The 21,141-nt window shown below is 38.3% G+C and overlaps 1 protein-coding gene across 5 annotated transcripts in view; it reads left to right on the top strand.

The window, feature by feature from the left end:
- Positions 1–18,158, top strand: part of Atp13a3 (ATPase 13A3) — a 90,178-nt gene extending 72,020 nt beyond the window's left edge. For 4 of the 5 annotated variants that reach the window (XM_017799623.2, XM_008839035.2, XM_029566392.1 and 1 more), the window contains 4 exons: positions 3,729–3,817; positions 7,870–7,950; positions 9,039–9,128; positions 14,685–18,158. In XM_017799623.2, coding sequence (XP_017655112.1) covers positions 3,729–3,817; positions 7,870–7,950; positions 9,039–9,128; positions 14,685–14,882 — 458 coding nt within the window. In that variant the 3' untranslated portion in view covers positions 14,883–18,158. The remainder of the gene's footprint in view (positions 1–3,728; positions 3,818–7,869; positions 7,951–9,038; positions 9,129–14,684) is intronic. The other variant, XM_008839036.2, reaches the window with a different exon arrangement.
- The last annotated feature ends 2,983 nt before the right edge of the window (positions 18,159–21,141 follow it).

Genomic DNA, 21,141 nt, shown 5'->3' with positions numbered 1-21,141 from the left:
CACCTGCTGCCCTTTTCTTATTGCACATTTGTTGTGGCCAGTATTTGCCTCTGGAATTCCTAATTTTTATCACTGTGTCTTAAGTCACCTGTTTTCAAAATACATCACATATATATGATTTAGAAAACCACAAATTCATGTTCTCACTTAGTTTGTAATTGATTTAAATAAATTATAACCATGTTATTGTTGATAACTGAACACTTTTTTTAAAAAGTATACTAAAATTGGTATTTCAGTAGAAATATCATACATCCATTTTGTTTCCTACAGGCAGCTTGTGCACTTCTGACAGTATGTAAAAAAACAATATAGCTGGCCACACATTTTTGCCAATTTTCACCTTTTGTTCTTCTGTCAGTGGAATGTGTTGCTGCCATTGTAGTTCATTGGAATAATTCTTTGCCAGTTCTCGAAGTCTAATCAGTGTAATGTATTAGATTTATTTGAATATTTATTTATTATTAATGCCAGTCTTAGATGTTGAAGGCATTCTCTTCCAGACTGGTGTTCCCTGCTTTCTAAATTATTTTTATTTTAAAATAAAGCCTAGTTTCAGTCTGTAGTTGCCCATTTCCAACTTTAGCTTAGTAAAGTTTGTATTTTCTATTTGTATTTGCTTTCATTTCAAGGACTATGGTGATACGTACTTAATTATTGCTGTCATTTAACTAGATTTAGCTTCTTTGTTTGAGGCAAGGTCTCATGTTGCTAAAGGGGACCTTTGAACTCCTGATCCCCCACCTTCCAGGTTCTGGGATTACAGGTGTTAGCCACATGCCTGACAATTTCAGTTTTTACTATAGCTCTTGCTTGATCCTCTCGGTGTTTTGTTTGAAAAATGCAACCCCTTTCTGTCTGTAGAGCTGTTATTACTGAACTGGTGGCATGTCCTGTCCAGGGTTTTGTTCATTGTCATACTTTAGTTGATGGGCCCTACAAAATAAGATTGCCTTGTTTCTGAGGCTCTAACAGGAATAGACAGGAAATCCTTTATGTGCCTTATTTTCATGCCATTTTCTATTAAAAAAAATCCGTATCTTAAGCAAATCTACATTATAGTAAGTTTGGATATATTTACTAGCTTGAATTTACATATTTTACATTGAAACAGGGTCTTGCCATCTAATCCAGGCTGATATCAGACTAAATGACTATGAATTGATGATGTTCCTGCCTCAGTCTCCCAAGCCCTGGGATTACAGATATGTGCCACTATATCAGCTTATCTTGTATTTCGTTTATATGTTTACTTGCTTGTTTTAAACAGGGTCTCATGTAGCTCAGGCTATCCTGAATTCACTGTGTAGAAATTCAAGGATGGCCTTGACCAGATTCTGGTCCCCCTACCTTCACTGTACTGGAATTAGAGGCATGTGCCACCATGGAATCTTTTTTACATTTTTAAGTACTTAAAAATTTCTACTTTTTTCTATGCCTTTATAGCTTCATTTTGTAGGTAAAATAGTCTCATCATTCAAAATCTTGAACTTCAGGGCCACTTTTCCCTGACCTGCAGTCACTAGCAGATTTTGATACTTGTGTCTAATGAAGAGTATTTTTAACAGGATTGCTAAGAGATCACTCAGCTCCAAACCAAGAGGACCCCAGAACCAAAGCAATCTACTATGTTCCTACCTCTCTCACCTGAGTATTTATTTGGTGGTTTTCCATTCTCCAATCCAATTAAAAGAAAATCTCATGAGGTTATATATATTCCAAATGCACTTCTTTTTTGAGTGGTGTTTTGTTTCGTTGTTTGTTTCTTGGGGGGGTCTTTTTGAGATAGGGTCTCCCTGTAGCCCCAGCTAGCCTGGAACTTGCTATGTAGACCAGGCTAGCCTCACACTCACAGAGATCTGCCTGTTTCTGCCTCCTGAATGCTGGGATTAAAGGTGTATGCCACTCTGAGGTTTGGGGATTTCTATGCCAATTGAAGTCAGTTTATCTTGTTTTAGAAACAAAGATCTAACCAACTTTTAGACCAGGCTCAAGACTGCTTTAAGTGGTTCTTAATAATTATGGAATATGAAAAATGGGTAAGCATGGAGCTAAAGGCCTGCAACACCAGGACCAGCTGAGTAGTGTTTTGTTTTAAATTTTTTTTTATTTTTTTAATTATCTTTATTTTATGTGTATGAGTGTATTGCCTGTACCCATTTCGTGCAAGGCCATGGAGGTCAGAGGTCAGAAGAGGGTTTCAGATTCCCCTGGAACTGGAGTTAAGGACAGTTCGTGGGTGCTGGGAATCGAACCCAGGTCCTCTGCAAGAGCAGTCAGTGCTCTTAACTGCTGAGCCATCTCTCCAGCCCCTTAAGGCTTATTTTTATTTGATCAAGTGTGGTGACACACACCTTTAATCTCATCACTTTGGAGGCAGAGGCTGGTGGATCTCTCTGTGTTTGACGCCAGCCTGGTCTACATAGAGAGTTCCAGTTCAGCCAAAAAGCAAAACAAACAAAAAAACCGATTTATTTGTATGTATGTGTATGGGGAAAGGTGGCAACAGGTGTATGCAGTGCTTGTAGAAGCCAGAAGAAGGCATTGGATCATCTGGAGCCTGAGTGCTGGGAACAGAACCCAGGTCCTCCAGAAGAGCAGCAGACACTCTTAACTTCTGAGCCATCTCTCCAGTCCATGGTAGTAGTGCTTCTTTTTATCTCCACGCTAAAGAAAAATAAGTTTCTTTTATTTTTTTCCTTCCATGGAAATCTTGAAAGATTTTTTACAACTCAGAGCTAGGGATGTCTCAGGAACATTTGAAAAATACTGGTAAATATTTTTTTTTGATAACACGTATTAGGCACCAAGTTATTAATCAAGTTGTCAAAATGGGATTTGAGAAATATGTAATATGGGTTATCTCTTCGTTGAATTGAAAGTTCATTAATTCTTCCCCCTCCCCCGCCCTAGATAGGTCTTGCTATGTAGTCCAGGCCAAATTGAAATTCAAAATCTTATGCCTCTGCTTCCAGATGTTGGAATTTCAGATTTGTGCCCTCATGCCTGGCTGTAACTATTTTTTTTAGTCTCCCCACCCCACTTTACCTATTTTCATTTGTGTAATTCCAACCAGCACATATTAACCTTGAAATAACTAATACTTTAGTTGTTGTACTTGGGTAACAAAAATTTCTATTTGCAAGTTTGTAGACTTTGGTGTGGGTTAAGGGAGCACTTGAGACAGGATCTCCTGTATAGCTCAAGTTGGCCTGGAACTCTACAGCAAGGCTGCCCTTAAAACTCCAGATCTCCCTGCCTCTGCCTCCTCAGTGCTGGAATTATAGAGGCACTCCATCATTCCCAGCTTGAATTTAGTTTTTAAAGTGCTGAATATTATCTGAATATTAAGATTAACGTTAATGGACTTTAAATATCTATAATATTCCATTATATACATGAATCTTTGGGGAGGCAGAATGTCTGTAGGAAATAATGTTCTCTATATATTTTTCTTTCTTTCTTTTTTTGGTTTTTATAAGACAGGGTCTCCCTGTAGTCCCAGCTGGCTGGAGCGTGCTAGCTTTGATCTCAGAGATCTGCCTGTCTCCTGAGTACTGGGATTAAAGATCTGCTGTACCACACCCAGCTTATGCTTTGTATATTTCATCAACTTAAGTATAGGTATTCAAACTAAATTTAAGAGTAGCAGTATGTATGATTCTTATTGTTGGGTAGCTTTTAATTTAAAGAAAACTCCTAATTTTACTGTTTACTTTCTCTTCCAGACTTTTTTGTTATATCTGTGATTATTTTGTATGTTTTCATATTATTCATCATGTTGCATCCAGTTGCCTCTGTCCAACAGGTTCTTGAGGTAAGGTTTAAGGATGTCATCTATCACTTGTCTCATGATTGATAGGAACTGGGGTGACAGTAGTAAGACAGTAATGGAAAGTGACATTTTAGTGTTAAATGGAATTTGAATAGCTAAATGACACTTTGGATGTTTGGTATAGGGGCTTATGATGTGTTTTCTCCTTTGTTTCTAGTTATTGAAGAAAAAATTAATCTGCTTCCGTTTATTTTTCCTAGTATTGCTTCTTCCCCTTTGTCTAAGATGTAGTTATAGTAACCTAAAGATACTGTACAACAAAGAGGCATAATTAGAACAGCAGATTTTTATTGGCAATACCTAAACAGTGGATTAAGAATTCTCCTTTCCCAGGGCTAGAGAGATGGCTTAGCAGTTAAGAGAGGACCTGGAGTTGATTTCACAGCACACACATGGTGGCTAACACCTATCTATAACTCCAGTTCTGGGGGATCTGACACCCTCTTCTGACCTCCATGGACATTGCATGACATGGGTGCACTTATATACATGCAGGCAATGCACTCATACACATAAAAATAATAAATAAAAAATTTTCAGCTGGGCATGGTGGCTCATGCCTTGGAGGCAGAGGCAGGCGGATCTCTGTGAGTTCAAGGCCAGCGTGGTCTACATAGTGAGTTCCAGGACAGCTGAAGCTACAGGGAGACCCTGTCTCAAAAAGACCAAAAAAATTTTTTTTTCAAAAATTAAACTATCCCAACAGCCTCACCAGCATTTGTTGTCATTTGTTTCTTGATTATAGTAATTCTGACGGGGTGAAATAGAATCTCAAAGTATTTTCACTTTGCATCTCCCTGATGGTTAATGATGTTGAATACTTTAAATGTTTACTAGCCATTTATATTGATGTTTAGTTTCTTGAGTTCTTTATTTATTTTAGGTACTAATCCTCTTGTATGCACAACTGGCATTCTCTATCTTGCCTCTTCACTCGGTTGACAGTTTGTTTTGCCGTACAGAAGCTTTTCATTTCATGAGCTCCCATTTGTGGTGTTTGCTATTTCCTGAGCAACTGGAGTCTTATTCAAAAGGTCCTTACCTACATTTATATCTTGAAGTGCATTCTCTACTCTTTTTCTAGCAGTCTCACTGTTTCAGGTCTTACATTAAGATCTTTGACCTATTTGGAGCTGATTTTTGTGCAGGGTGAAAGAGAAACTATTCATTCTTCTACATGTTGATATCCAATTTGCCAATCACACTTTGTTGGAAATACTGTCCTTTCACTATTATGTACTTTGGGCATCTTTTTCCAAAATCAAGTAGTAACATGGACTTGCGCCTGGGCCTAATAGTCTGTTCACCTGTTTTCGTGCTAGTAGCTGTGGCTATAGTTATATAGAAGCTGTGGCTTCACATAACTTGAAGTTAGGTATGATGACACCTCCAGCAATATTCTTTTTGCTCAGGATTGCTTTGGTCATGAGGAGTTTGTTTTTTTAACATTTTATTTTTATCGGTATGAGTGTATTGCTTGCACGTATATAAGTGCACCCATGTCGTGCAATGCCCACAAAGGTCAGAAGAGAGTCATTCTGGAACTGGAGTTACAGATGGTTGTTAGCCTCCATGTGGGTGTTGGAATTGAACCCAGGTCTTCTGCAAGAGCAGCAAGTTCTCTTAACTGCTGAGCTATCTCTCCAAATATCCATTGACTGCTGAAAAGAATATGCAGTGTTTGAATGAAAAGAGTTCTGCAGTGTTTGAATGAAATGTTCTATAGATATCTGTGTAGTCCATTTATCTATAATGTCATGTAATTCTCATATTTCTTTTTATTTTTTATCAATCAGTGATGGTGGGGTATTGTGCTACAGTTAATTTTTGACTTTACATCTAATAGTATTTTTTATCTGAAATTGAGTGTACCTATGTTTGGGGTTTATATGTTGAGAACTGTATCTCTTTGATGGATTATTCCCTTAATCGGTATGAAGTGATCTTTAATTTTTTTCCCCCTAGTTTTGGTGTGAAGTCTTACTTTATCAGATACTTAGACTTGCTTGTTTCCTAGGTCCCTTTGCTTAAAATACCTTTTTCCATCCTTTCATCCTAAGGTAGTATCTATTTTTTGTGGTGAGATACATATCTTAGAGGCAAGAAATAGATGATTCTGTGTGTGTGTGTGTGTGTGTGTGTGTGTGTGTGTGTGTGTGTGTTTAAGACAGGGTCTCCCTGTAGCCCAGCTGGCCTGGAATTCACAGAGATCTGCCTGCCTCTGCCTTCTGAGTGCTAGGATTTAAGGCATGTACCATCACACCCTACTGTTGGTTTCTCCTTTTAATCCAATCTCCTAGTCTGTGTTGTTTGATTGGGGAAATGTTCAGTTATTAAACATTGTATATTGATTTCTGTCATTTTTTTGACGGCAGTCTTTTTTCTTCTTCTTGCTTAAGTACTATTCTAGTGTGGTTTATTTTTTTCTCATGGCTTCATGGATGGATTTGTTTTTTTCTTCATGCCAAAGGATTCCTTCAGGTATCCTCTGTAGAGCTGGCTTAGTGGTCATAAATTCCTTTAGTGTATTTTTGTCATGGAAAGTTTTTATTTTTCCTTTATTTGTGACATAGTTTTGCTGGATATAGTATTCTGGGTTGGCAGCTGTTTTCTTTCAGAACTTGAAATACACCTTTCAAGCCCTTCTGGTTTAAAATAACCTGATTTTTTATTCTGGACTTGCCTTTCTCCCTTTTTTCATGCCCAGTCAGTTGCTAATTTTTTTAAGTTGCCTTATTCTGAAGATCCAGGTCCATTGGCCCAGTCTCGTTTGGCCTTGTTTTATCTTGTAGTCTCCTCATCTCAAACTTACCTGAATAATAATGTGCTTTCTCAAGTATATTAGATCATGGTACTCCTTGGCTTCTTACATAGTATCTTAGGTACTAACTAAAAGGTTGAATGCAGCACTAGGAATTTTTAGGTCATAGATGGCAGATTTTAGTTGGATGTGGTAGTGTGTATCTGTATTCCTAGGTATTTGGGGGGCTTAAATAGGGGGAAATCAATTGAGAGTTGACCAGTCTTAGACTAGTGTCTGACTTATTTATTGTTTTAAAGGTTTATTTTTGATTATATGTCTGTGCAGGAGTGTATGCACATGAGTTAGGTGCCTGTGGAGGCCAGAAGAGAGTGTATTGGGCTTCTTGGAGCTGGAGTTACAGACAGTTGTTAACTGCTTGATATGTATGCTGGTAACCAAATTTGGGTACTCTGCAAAAGTAGTATGTGCTATTAACTGCTGAGCCCTTTCTAGACCTTCTACCTCATGTTTGAAAGAAATTTTTTGTTTAAAAAGTAAGAACTTGCTGGACATGGTGGCACATGCCTTTAAACATGCCTTTAGTCCCAGGACTAGGGAAACTCTGCTGGGCCTACATGATGAGACCCTGACTCCAAAAACAAAACAACAAAAAAGTAAGTTGTTAAACATTTGTAATGCTGTAGAGGAGGGCATGGGCTCTAGAGTCCTGAGTAGGATTTAGTTTTGAGTTCAGTCACTTTTTTAAAACTATGAGTTTTATCATTTGAAAAGATGCATGCTTTTATGACACTGTTAAAGTTACAGTATTTGGGTGCTGGAGAGAGATAGCACCATAGTTAAGACCACTGATTGTTCCTACAGAAGACCCATGTTTAGTTTCCAGCAACCACATGGCAGCTAACAACCATCTGTAACTTCAGTTCAGGGGATCCAGTGCCCTTTTCTGCCCTCTGAGGGCATTGCACACATGTGATACACTTACATACATGCAGGTAAAACACTTATACACATTTTTTAAGTAAAAATATTTGTTATATAATAATACAAGCTTGGCTTTTTTTTTTTTTGGAGTTGGTCCCAGGTAGCCCAGGTTAGTCTTGAACTCACTAGATACTGGGTAGCTGAAGATTGCCTTGAACTCTTGATCATCCTGCTTCCACCTCCCAAGTGCTGGAATTATAGAATGTGCTAGCATGCCTGGCTTTAGAAATTATGATATAGCTTCAATTAAGGCAGCAGCTTTAACTGTAACTAAATTTTTGCCTTCTAGATTGTGTGTGTGCCATACCAGTGGCGCCTGCATCTGCTCATCATTGTTCTTACCAATGCCTTTGTGTCTATCATGGTGGAGGTGAGCACTTCAGCTTTGGGATTCTGGGGTGATTTAATGGTGGTGGTGGTGGTGGTGGTGGTGGTGGGGTCCCATCTGACCTTTTCTGAAGTTATATCATGATAGAGTTGTATTTATGCAGATAAGAGAAACTAAGCAGACTGAAACAGTAAACAGTGAGGTAGCAAAAATGAGTAATAAGTGAAAGAGAAGTTTGGTATCCAGGCAGCCCATGACCTACCCAGTGCCCATGAGATCAGAGTGGGTATATACCATCTGTGTTCCCTGATAGAAAGTAGAATGCCCCATTTAAGGACGAATGGGGGGACTTCAGAAAATGTAATGAGAGTCTATTGAAAGCATAACTAATTACCATTTTGGACTCGGCCTAATTTCAGCATTCATTACTAGAACCTCTTTCTTGGTATTTACATTGAGTAACTTCAGAAGGCTTAAGTACTCATTGTGTATTCTGTATTTCCCAATAAGATTGACTTATGATCAGCTTCTCTAAAAGGAGATAGTAAGTTCTCATTTGCTGCTTATTATACATGTTGGTCTGCTCTCATAGCAGTGAAAGAAGCAGAAAGCAGATATTTGAGCTATGATCACCAGTATGGGTAATTGATGGTCGACCATTTTAAGTTGCCCCATGAAATGTAGTTTTCTATTTTAAGAGTCCTAGAAAGCACGTTTCAGACAATGTATCTTAAAAGCATTCATTTTCCTACAGTGTTAGTCCATCTTCTCGGGTGTTACTTTTATTCTTACCCGAATTATTTGTGTGGGATGCTGATGAAATACATATGTATAGATAGACATAAATATATTGTTATTCAGTGGAAATAACTAAGAAAAAGGCAGTAAATTAAACAAAAGTGTTAATTGAGTGAATCAGAGCCATATTTGTGGAGCATTTAGAAGTCCCATTTTATCAAGAATTTTGTGATTTGTACTTTTTTATCCTTTTGTAGTATTCACTGAGGCTCACTATATGAAAAGGAAATCATGTTATTTACTAATGATGCGATCTTGTGTGAATGTTATTAAATGTGCATGTTAAAAGGAATGATTTGGCATTTTTAATTCTTAACTGGAATATCTCTCAGAGCTTCTTCCTTGACACGGTCCTTTGGAAAGTTGTGTTCAATCGAGACAAACAAGGAGAGTGTCGTTTCACCACCACACAGCCACCACAGGTTGGAAACCAGCAGTTACTGTCAATTCTTCACGTACAGCTTGGCTTTTCCAGTGTGTACTGTGTTCTCTTGGTTTTCTGTGTGTACAGCTTCAGCCTTTTTCTTGTGCCTGGCATTTCATTTTATATAAGGAGTCCTAGAAAACTCATGGCAAGCATTTGTTAAAGGCTTTTCAGGACTTCGGAAATTTCATGTCTTTTCCATTCCAATCCTAATCCTCTGTGTGTGTGTGTGTGAAGGTCTTATCCTCACAGGTGAGAGTTAATTCTTTCATTTCTGCCTGCTTTATATTTTTGCTTTTGATTCTCATTCGTCCCTTTAGAAGTTAAATGAGATTCATGTAAACACAGTTTTGAACCAAATTTGTTTCTTCTTGAATCAGAATCAAAAAATACAATTTTGAGGAATTATTTCTGACTTTTTTGGTTGTTGTTAGTTATTTAGGGTAGACTTTTGTTTTCCTCAACCTACATTTCTGATAGTTCAGACAATTATTTGCTCATTTTTATGCAAGCAGTGGAGAGGGCTTTTGGAAGGCATAGCCTATTTATCAGGTGTCACAAGCTCCTTGGGAAAAGAAGAAAACAAATGAATAAACCCATTTCCTAGTGTCAGGATATTAAAGTTAGAGCTCTTAATAGAACATACAGATTAGGCTTAATTTTGTAAACTGCTATCATTGAACCAAAGCTCTGAAAACTTTTTAACATTTAAAATCTCACCTCTTTGCTAGGCGTTGCGGCACACTTCTGTAATCCTGGCACATGAGAGGTGGAGGTAGGAGGATCAGGAATTCAAGTTTATACCAAGAGTTCAAGTCTAGCCTGTACTACATACATGAGACTCCGTCTCAAAACAGAACGTACCATGCTCATTGCTCTTTGTAAGAGGATGATGTGCTTTACAATAATAAGCCACATGCAGAGTTCAGAGGATTGCCTGGCATTTCCGAGTTAGATCACGAGCTCATTTTCATCATCTTTTACCTACATGACAACTTCCTCAACTTTCTCTTGGTAATTCAGCAGGCCTGATGTCCAGATTTAATACTAGGATTGCTATCAGAGGGGTCCTGTAGAATGCCATTTTGGCTGAATAACAATGGCATAAAGTGATGGGCTGGGCGTGGTGGCCATGCCTTTCATCCCAGCACTTAGGAGACAGAGGCAGGCAAATCATTGTGAGTTCAAGGCCAGTCTGGTGAGTTGATGATGAGTCTGAAACCAGCTCCAGTTTCTTTTTCTCAAAATGTAATACGTACTTGTCCCTTGTAGTGGGCAGAACCAGAACTGTGGGGCTCAAATCCTTTGGCTCTTTCTCCTTCTTGGAGAACAAATAAAGCTAGCTATATTTTCTTTTGGTAACCTCACTACATAATCTCAGAAGGTTAAACTAACTCAGATCACCATTCCTCATGAAATATTTATATTGGAAAGGTACTAGCCTGGAGAAAACATCTTGAGTGTTTGGCTTCCCCAGAGAGGTCTCTAACCTTTGTTTAAACAGGAGATGCATATTCTAAAAATATTTTATTTTTATTTTATGTGTGTGAGTGTGTTGCCTGCATGTAGGTAAGTGCACCCATGTCATGCAATGCCCACAGAGGACAGACGAGGCCGTCGGATCCCTTGGAACTGGGGTTACTGACAGTTGTTACCTGCCATGTGGGTGCTGGGATTCGAACCCAGGTCTTCTGCAAGAACAACCAGTGTTTTTAACTGCTGAGCCATCTCTTCAGCCCCAGGAAGTGCATATTCTAACGAGTCTTTATATGCTTATTTAGTCAAACATGTGTAAGGTCCTTTAAAATATTTGAATTGGAAATCCAAAGTTTTTCAACCAGAATGAAATGGCAAAAATTATATTTTTTACTTTTTTAAAAAAAATTGTATCAGTTCATATTTTTAAAAGTTTTATGTCATATGAAGTTCAATCTCAATGTTGATGAGAGAGAATGAAGGTATGGGACCCAGCATGTCCTGTGTATTGACCCATTTGAGAATCATTGGGTAGACATGAATTTTGGCCTCTGTGGACATGAGTAAGAAAGCACTTTCTAAAGCTTTATATTTAGAAAAAACAGTCTTTAACACAAAATGAAATCTTTCTCATCTTCACACTTCTGTATGTAATAATGTAATTCTCCTTTATTGATCATTGCCTGCCCTCTCCCCCAAGGAATATTTGGTGGTGCCTGGAGACAGTTTTGTTTTTCAGAATTAAGGGAGAGAAGTTGTTATTGACATACAGAAGTAGAGGCCAGGGATGGTGCTAAATAAATGTCCTGTGGCGCCTAGGACTCCCCCTTCTCAACAAATAATTGGCTAGCCCAAGACGTCAGTGGTACTGAAGCAGAAGGCCTGTGCCCTAAGGTGAAAAGGAAAGATACCTGGTAGTATTTGGGTTTCCTGTAGGACTTGTGCGCTGCTTTGATTCTGCCCTAGTCCTCACTCTGCACTGCCTAATCTGTGTTCACTTTTAGGAAGAAGCTTGTGAGGTCTTCTCAAACTGAAACTCCCAGTCTTATCTAAATATTGGGAAGGAAAGCCCCATTTCTTCTTTTTCTTCCTAAACCATATACATAGGGAACACTGGTTGAAACTGTTAAAGCCAGAGGCTGCAAATCAGGTTTCACGCCAAGCTTAGGTGGTTGAATTGGGAAGCTGGCAGGAAACTAGATTCATGCTCTAGCAGTTTGATCCCCTTGAGGCTATGTACCTGAGTTAGTATTTCTTTTTTGGTAAAAAATTGTGTGTTAACTGTAGGTATTATGCAACTTAAAATACATACTATGTTTAGATAGAATACTAATTTGGATTATATTTGTTTTATATTGAGGATTCGTATGGAAGAAGGCTTTTATGAAAACCCCAATACTGGTGACAACGTTTTTTCATTCAGGTGTTACTACACATGAAAACACCTCCTTAAAAACTGCCAATAGTAAACAGTTGGGCATTACATTGGCTAGCTTGGAATGGTCTGTGGAGAAGAGAATATGGATATAGATCATTATGAGTGTTCTTTATTTCTCTTTTGATCTATGTAATCCCTGAGACAAAGTGATTCCAGGGATCCAGTAATAATAGCTGCTGTGTACTCCTGCCTCAGGACTTAAACTCTCTGTTTTGGGGATACCTGAGAGCTCATTCTAAGCCCCTGTGACTGCTTCATGACCTTCATGTTACACAGGGAGGTTGACTGCCTCCTCTTGCTACAGCACATCTTCCCCTTAATTTCTCTGCCTGCAGGACGGGAGTGTTATAGTACCTTTTATTTTCTGTTTCAGTGAATTCTGTTGTTTCAGGATGTGTGTGGTATATTTGTGTGAAGACTCATAAACCTGTGTAATAACTTTTTGTATCTGATATTCGAGGGAGATAAGTATACAGGAACAAACTAATTATGGTGGAATGGAATCCTAGGTATTCCTTATAACTTGGTGTACACAACAAATACACTTTTTTAGAGAGATGAGGGATTTTTAAAAATACACCCCCAAATATAAAAAATACTATTCAGTTGTGATTCAGTTTGCAGTTAGCTTCAGTTATATTGTTTCCACAGGTAGAGAACAATAGGGAGGTGTGTGTGTGTGTGTGTCTTTGATCATATTTGTCTTTCCTGCTGTTATGCATTACCTTTCCACTCAGAAGACTCATCTGGACAAAGCATGTAATGTTCCTTGCCCGCCCCCCGCCCTTTTAAGTGAGCAATTAATGTTAGTCTTTCTCTGTGATACTTTAATAGTGCTTACTATAAATTAAAACAAAGTGACAGCTTTCATATTAATTTAGGAACAATGATCTTTTCCATAATTGGATTGAGGAATTGAAACACCTTAGGAAAGTAAAACCCAAGTGGTGAACTGTCATCTCAGATTAACAGTCATGGTGAAACCACACTGGAAAGAACTGTTAGCTGTTATTTGGATCACCTGTGAAATCCTGTGCATGGTGACTCATGTACCCTAATGCAAAATATTTTCTTGTGGATTTCTCTTTAAAGAGAATGATAACACCACTCTCCCCAACCCCTTGTTTTTCTCCTCCTCCTCTCCCCCTTTTCCTCTGTCTCCCTCCCTTCCTCAATTTGCTTTTTTTTGAGACGGGTTCTCATTTTATAGCACTGGCTGGCCTTGAACTTGCTATGTAAACCAGGCTAGCCTCAGACTTATAGAGGTCCTTCTGTCCCTGCCTCCTGAGTGCTGGTATTCCAGGAGTATGCCACCATGCACAGCTAATAACTCTTCTTAGTTATGATGATAACAGAGTTGTATATAGCTCAGGTTACTGGTGAACTCAACAGTTACCTGCCTGGACCTCTCCAGTACTAGGATTATAGGTGTTAGCACATGTCCAGCTGTCATTAGCCAATCTGGAAACATGTTTCAAATGCATATTATAGCACATTTGCCTTTCTTGACCGTGGGTACTTTGAATATTCATATTAGAATACATTGTCTGTTGTACTGTGCTTCTGTTTTGTAGGATTGCTTCTGTTAAGATTAGACCTAGTATAGGCTGGGTCAATGCTGAGTGGCAAAAATGTTAACTGGGATTTAAATTTTACTTGAGAGAAACAACAGCCAAAATTAAGACTGGACTGTTCGTCAGAGGTGAATGTAACTACAGTCTCAGTACAGTTATTTAGATTTACTTATTTCAAACTTCAGTTGAGACTAATTATCTAAGGTCACATTTATCAGTAGCTTCAGGATTGATCACAAAGGTTTCAATAATGATGTGAGCTTTCTGTAATGAACCGATTCTAAGAACTAGTACTTGCTTCTTTCTGTGAATCTCTACTTGTGGAGGAGCACAGAAGCTTATTAGATGAAATGAGAATATTTATTTATTTATCTGTTTGAGTCAGAGTCTTACTATGTAGCCCAAGCTGACTGAATTCATGATCCTCCTGCTCAGCCTCCCAAGTGCTGTGATTATCAGTGTGCCAGTGTGCACCACCATGCCCCACCACCATATGGTTTTATAAGATGTAACTTTTTTTGTTTTGTTTGTTTTTAAGTGTGTGATAGTATGATCTGAATCCTGAGTTTGGCCCAACAGCATTGATATCATGTCTTGGGCTTTAAGACTTGGGCAGTCACAATGATATTTCTCACTGCCTTTTGAGAGTGACCAGGTGGCTAGGTGTCTAAGGACAGCAGTGTCAGAAGATAATGGGAGTAGAATCTGAGGGTTTTCAAATTAAATGTATATTTATAAATAGTTTAAAGTTACACATAATATATTAGATACTTTCTGTTAGAGAATCCAGATTGATCTACAAGTCATTTGAAGACTGTATCAGTACAGAAGAGGATAGTAGTTACACAAAACTAAAGAGACTGCAATGAATTATATTGGTAATCAAAAACTTCTGTAAAAACAGTTTGTTCCTAAATAATTGAAAGCTGACTTCTTTATATGGATTTTTCCATTTGTTTGTTGAATTCAGAAGTCATCTCCCATTTTTCCTATGCTAATATATACTTTCACGTTATTAAAAATAGCAAGCTCTTAATCGCGTTATTTCTTTTCCTCCCTTTCTTAGGAGTCAGTGGATCGATGGGGGAAATGCTGCTTGTCCTGGGCCTTGAGCTGTAGGAAGAAAACACCAAAGGCAAAGTACATGTACCTGGCGCAGGAACTCTTGGTTGACCCTGAATGGCCACCCAAACCTCAGACAACGACAGAAGCTAAAGCTTCAGTGAAGGAGAAGGGATCATGTCAGATCAGCACCATAGCATAGCAGACTCAGTCTCATTGTCCAGGAGGATGTGGTTTTAGGGTTTTTGGATTCTGTGTGTCGGAATACACTATTACAGTTTATATCCTTTCTGATAATACAGTAGCTGGTTAAAAAAACCACACAGAAAAATGGCATTTGCCTCACAGTTATTAACTGTCAACTTGTCTATATCTTCATGCAGTAACCTAAATATGATACAAACATTTCCAGAATTTACATTGTTACCCTAATGATATTCTTTATATTGGTTATAAGAGAGTGGTGTTTGGTAGGTTTTTGAATATTAGCTTTTGACATTAGTTTGCTTCTTGAAATTCATTTTCACAAACCCTTTTATTAGAAAGCTCCTTTTTATAAACAGGCCCTAAAATTGTGACTGTTAAAAATAATTAACCTTCAGTAAAAATAGGCTAAAAGCCTATTTTCATTTGATGCCAGTGTTTCTTCCAAAGAATGCTGTGTTAAACATACACCAGTTTCCTTTGATATCCCGGAGTTAGGAGTGATCCTGTGTGGTATTGCTTATAGAACAACTCAGGTAATTTCCATTTATGGTCTTATATTCTCTGTATAGACTGCCTGGGTTTTACTTCCTAATCAGCAAGGTGCTTCATGGCCTTCTTGAGACATCCTTCATAGCTTTTCAGTGGGTCTTGTGCTGTGTCAGTAGTTTAGTTTGCATCAGCCAAATGTTGTGGAACCTTTTACGAGGAAAGATTATTTCTAAACCAGGCGTGATCATAGATACCTGTATCCCTGCATCCCTGCTCAAGAAATTACTGCAGGGGGATTGGGATTGTTGCAAGTGCAAGGCCAGCCTGGAATGCATAGTGAAACCCTTCAAACAGAAACACAGACACACACGCACGCACGCACGCACGCGCGCGGAGTGGGAGAGATTGAGATGATTTCTTTTGGCAGATCCACCTGTTTTGTTTTTCTGTCAGTAATTATATAATTTTAAATGTCTTTTCCTTTTCTCCCCCCCTTTTTTTGTTGTTGTTTTTTAACCTAAAGATACACGGTAATACTGTTTGTTTTAAGGCTAGGTGTATCTCTCTCCCTTGTATTGATAATGAGGCTTAAAAGAATAATGAATACTGAATTTGAATGGCTGCCTTTTCTAAGCAATGTGAACTTGATGAGAGCTTGTTGCATGCCATTAGGTGGCGCCAGAAACCACTGTTCACCTGTTTTGTTACAGATGAACATACTTGGTGTGGCAGGTTCTAGGAGGAAAAAAAAATTGAGGAAATTAAAAAATAGACATTCATTGAGCCAGAAGAAATGGAGGAAATATTTTTTACTTATGTGTTTTACCTGGTTAATGTTTAAATTCTCAAGGAACTGAAAGAAACTTTCATGATGCCTTCAGATGTAGGAGCCAGCAATTTGGCAATACCCACAGTTATGATAGACCAGGGAAACTGGTGTTGCTATAAAATGGACTCTAACTTAGCAGACAACCACGTGACATTATTGTGCGTTCTTAATTAACCAATCACGTGTGCTTTCCACTTCTAGTTGATGATCACTTTCCCAGTACATACTTAGCTGTTCACCAGCTGTTACCCAGAATTTTTTTCTTAGAGCCATGTTTTTTCTTTCTTTTTTTTAATGCTGGATGATGTTTCATAATTGTAGAAAAATGTAAATTACACTCAGGATCACTATTACTGCTGTTGCCACTGGTGATTCTTACAAAATACATAATCGAAGTTTTCCAACAAACTGTATGATATTAATATGCATTAGATGATAAGAACAATGTTTCATGAATGATTCTCTGAAGCTATGCATCTTAGACCTCTGGAGCTGTGAATTAGCACTATTTTCTATAGTTATTCTCGTTTTATAATTTCCATATTCATTTCAAATATGCTTATGTATCTTTAGTGATTTTTCTGAATTGTAAGTTTCCTTTAGTTTAAATACTGAAACATAAAGAGTAATAGCTAAGTACAGCTTAAAAATCCAGTATTGATTGTATTGAACATCTTTAAAAGCATGGTCATCAAAAGCTATTTTTGACGCAAATTCCCTTTTAACATTTAGAGCTGATAAGGTTTATATCTCATTTGTCCATGTTGTTTTCAAAGGAAAAAGGCTTTATGTAGGTGGGAAAGCATTTGTAGGAAGCTATATTTGAACACAGAAAGAGGTGGGTTATTCAGTTGAGAATGGAATGTTATTTGAATGTCTGAATCTAAGTGTGAGTCATACTTCGTGCCATAGGTAGACTGAGTCTTTTCTGTAGGTCACCATTACATAGCAATTTTGGTTCTGACTTTTATATTAAATTATTTGGGTGTATACAGACCTAAAATTTAAAATCTGTACATATGTTATTTTGATGTATTAAGATTGATAATATTGCTGGTTTAAATTTTATTTATGCACATAAAGGACAGAAATGTCCGTGAAAGTAATTGTTAAATAATGATATGTAACTTTTTAACTTTTTAAATAAATAACAAGATTTTTAATGTGGGTCTCCCTCAGGGTGTTTAAAGTTGTTTGTTTTCCTCCCTCAAATATAAATAGTGGTAACTAAGTTTTCTATCTTCTAGCACCAACTGCTGCTGTAAAGCAATGCTGCAAATAATGCTTGAACGAGCGTGGCCAAGCCCACAGCAAATTAGTACTTTTATAATAGTTTTATAATCCTGAAATTCGAAAGCTTTCCAAATTGCACTTGCATTTAAGCAAGCCTGTTACAGTTTTTACTCTTATTTATTTTTGTTTCCCATGTTGATGAAAGTGCTGCACAGTTTCAAAGGCATGGTAAATAAATTTTTTGTAGTCTATTAAAAAACAGTGATAGATAATATCCAGTAGGAACAAGAACAAGATTCAAGCTTTAGAAAACATTCTAATATTTCATGCATGCAGTTTTGACATATCTAAGGAAAGGTTTTTGTATATTTATGGTGGGAGGTTGTTGGGAACTTTTAACAAAATAGGGTATTAATTTTTGTACAGTGTGGGCATTTACATATTTTTGATGTATTAAAATTTGGTAAATATGTGCACATGAAATTAATAAAAGTTAACTTCCTGTTATGATTTGTGGATTCCCTAAGACCTTGGATTTTTTAAGTAACTTTATACCAGAAATGATACTGCATCTTTATATTTTTTAAATTGTATTGCTGCTCAAGAATGGTACCCTGTTGTCAAAAGGCATACATTCATAATTGTACATTCAGCATTGTAAATAACCTTAGGAAATCTTTTTTGATTAAAGCTATTCAAAATAAAAAATGAATGAAATGATACTTCTAGTTTTTCCTGGTCTATACATTTGTTTGCTTTTTAGTTACATGAATATAGCTCTCTGAATTTTCCTGTTGAATTCTTGCCTTTTTAAATGATACATGTATATGCATGTGGGAGTTTGCATGTGAGTTCAGTGCTGGAGTTGCAGGCTGCTGTAGCTGCCAGGCATGAGTGCTAGGAACTGAACTCTGGTCCCCTGGAGGAGCAACGTGGGCTCTTGACCACTGAGCCAGCTCTCCAACCCCTTTTTTTGTTGTTCTAACTTGGAATTTTAGTACAACATTCCCATATGACATTGGGCCTGTGGTTATCTTAGGGAAGGAAGTCCAGCAGTCATATGCAATATAGAGCCACATGCTAACTGTCAGGAGGCCAGAGGGGAATGCTGAGATAGCGGAAGGATCAAACAAAAGCCATTGTCATGGGCAAATCTAGTGGTGGCCATGGGTGCAGAAGGAGCACTTGGGAAAAGACAAGGAGAGGGCTAGAGCTCAGTGACGGCTGTAGGAATTCCAGAAAAGGCAGCTTTGTGTTGGCCCTTTTTGCCTTGGGTGGTGAACTTGGCAATCTAGGATGGTATATGTGGGGAAAGGCTCATTTGTGCAGGGTAGAACTGGCAGTTGCTTAGGGCTCTGGAGTTGCTTCTTGGTGAGAACTGGAGAATCCCACTGTACCTACAAAGGCAGTGTTTCTAGCTTGTAGTTCAGAACTGTGATTAGATTTCAGTTAGGCCAGCTCTGGTAGGACTTGGTTGCACTTGGCCATATCAAAGATTGATGAGATTTGAGGCTGGAGAGGTAAATCAGTGGTAGAGAGCTTGCCTAGTAGCGTGTAGGAATATACAGGTCCCGGGTTCAATCTCCAGCTCAGGGAAAAAAAAAAAAAAGTCTCAAGAAAGGTCAGGTAGCCAAGGAGGCTAGAGGCTAGCCAATTCAAGGCCAGCCTGGACTACATAGACTATTTCAGAGAAGGGGGGGGGTCTTTTCTCTAGCATCTAATGTCATATTGAGGGTGGCTTTCCCAACCTGTATAGAATTTGAGAAGCACTTCTCTACCACTCCATTCTGTATTTTCAGAGGTGAATGTGTTTGTATGGGTACACATGCCAAAAATAAACCTTAGGCTGTCATTTGAGATAAGGCTGTCTTTCACCAGAAGCTCACCAAATAGGCTAAGCTGGCTACTAATCAGATCAGTCCCCATGCTTGCAGGGCAAGCGTTTTGCTGTCTCCCCAACTCCTGAATGTTTATTAAGGAGTTGAAGAATTATTTTTCACTTTATTTTTGTTGAAATTTGTGATTTTTGGTTTTTTGAGACAAGGTCTCCCTGTAGCTGCAGCTGGCCTGGATTCACTATGGAGACTAAGCTGGCCTCAAACTCAGAGATCTGCCTGCCTCTGCCCTCTGAGTGCTGGAATTAAAGGCATGCGCCACCACGCTGGGCTATAATTTCACTAGATGGATGGATGGATGATAGATAGATAGATAGATAGATAGATAGATAGATAGATAGATAGATGATAGATCTGCCTATTCCCTGGAGATCAGAACTGAATGCCAAAGATGAGTATATAAACCCTTTTAAAGGAATATAGGGGAATGTTTTCTGACTTGAGGGGAGGAGGATTTACTTTAAAAGACAAAAAGCACAAATCATAAAAGATAAGCAACACTAATTACCCATTTGACTTCTATCTAAAGGCAGCAAAAAGGTAAAAAGACAAAAGTAGTTGACATTTAACAGTTAATGACTTGATAAGGAATTAATAGCCAGGATATAGAATGCCTACTTTATAGTTGCATGTAGAAAATGAGCAGAGCTGGGCCTTGTGGTGCACTCTTGTGCTCCACAAACTCAGGAGACTAAGGCTGAAGAATCTTACATTGAAGCTAACCTGGGCCATATAGCAAGACTATGGTCTCAGAACCAGAGGCGGGAAAAATGGGGGCTAAACTTCTCAGATGACACACAAGTGGCCCTTCATTACAAGAAAGGTCAGCTTCATTAAACAAATGCAGGATTAAAACCACGTTGAGAATAGTATAAATGACAGAATACCAAGCGGGAGCAGGGATTTGACATGTCAAACTGAACACGTGCACTCCAGCAACACAATTATTGAACATGTTTGACATGTCTAGCCCAGTCATTAAGAAAACATTTTGAGGATGTCCTAAACCTTTCCTTTTTTTAAGTATTGGACAGTGGCTCAGCAGATAAAGGTGCTTGCTGCCAAACTTGACAACTATCCCTGGACCCACATGAAGGAGAAAACTGACCATAAGTTGCTTTCTGGACCACATGGGTAGCCATGGCATGTGTGTACCATATACATACACCAAGCAAATGTATTGTTTTCAAAGTGGACTTGAGAGAGTTGGCACAATGTAACATGCAAAGATAATGTGGTCTATCTACTGGTGTGGCTGTTGCAATGACCCAAACATGACACTATTGTATCAGTTATACTGTGCCATTTTTGCAAAACCCTCTCCTGCCTGCTTATCAGTTGGCTTTGACAGTAGGACTAGAGTTATATTTGGTCTCACAGTTTGAAAATTGTCATTAAAAACTAGACTATGAACCAGGTCTGTAGTGGCGTAGTAATACCTTTCATTCCAGCACTTGGGAGGCAGAGACAGGCGGATCTCTATGAGTTCAAGGTCAGCTGGAGCCACAGGGAGACACTATCTCAAAAGAGCCCCCCCCAAAAAAACCCTACAATGTGCCCTCTGAGATAGAGGCTTTTCCTTGACTTTATTCTGGGAAGGTCTTTATCCCCAGGATGCAAGAATACCCTCCTCTTCCTCTAGAAAATGCAGAGTCACATGCACAACTGTAAGCCTTTCAGTCACTTCGGGGTGTACAACTGCATCAGGTAAGGCCAAATATTCTTAAAATTAGTATAGGCAATTACAGGGCTCAGTCTTTGTGGGTGCATAAAAAAAATCTAGTATAAGAAACAGTATAATAGTTTAC

This window comes from Nannospalax galili, unplaced genomic scaffold, assembly GCF_000622305.1.
Source record: "Nannospalax galili isolate Female #2095 unplaced genomic scaffold, S.galili_v1.0 scaffold599, whole genome shotgun sequence".
Classification (NCBI taxonomy): domain Eukaryota; kingdom Metazoa; phylum Chordata; class Mammalia; order Rodentia; family Spalacidae; genus Nannospalax; species Nannospalax galili.
Note: the sequence above shows the minus strand (reverse complement) of the source record. Positions and strands in the feature narration are given on the sequence as shown.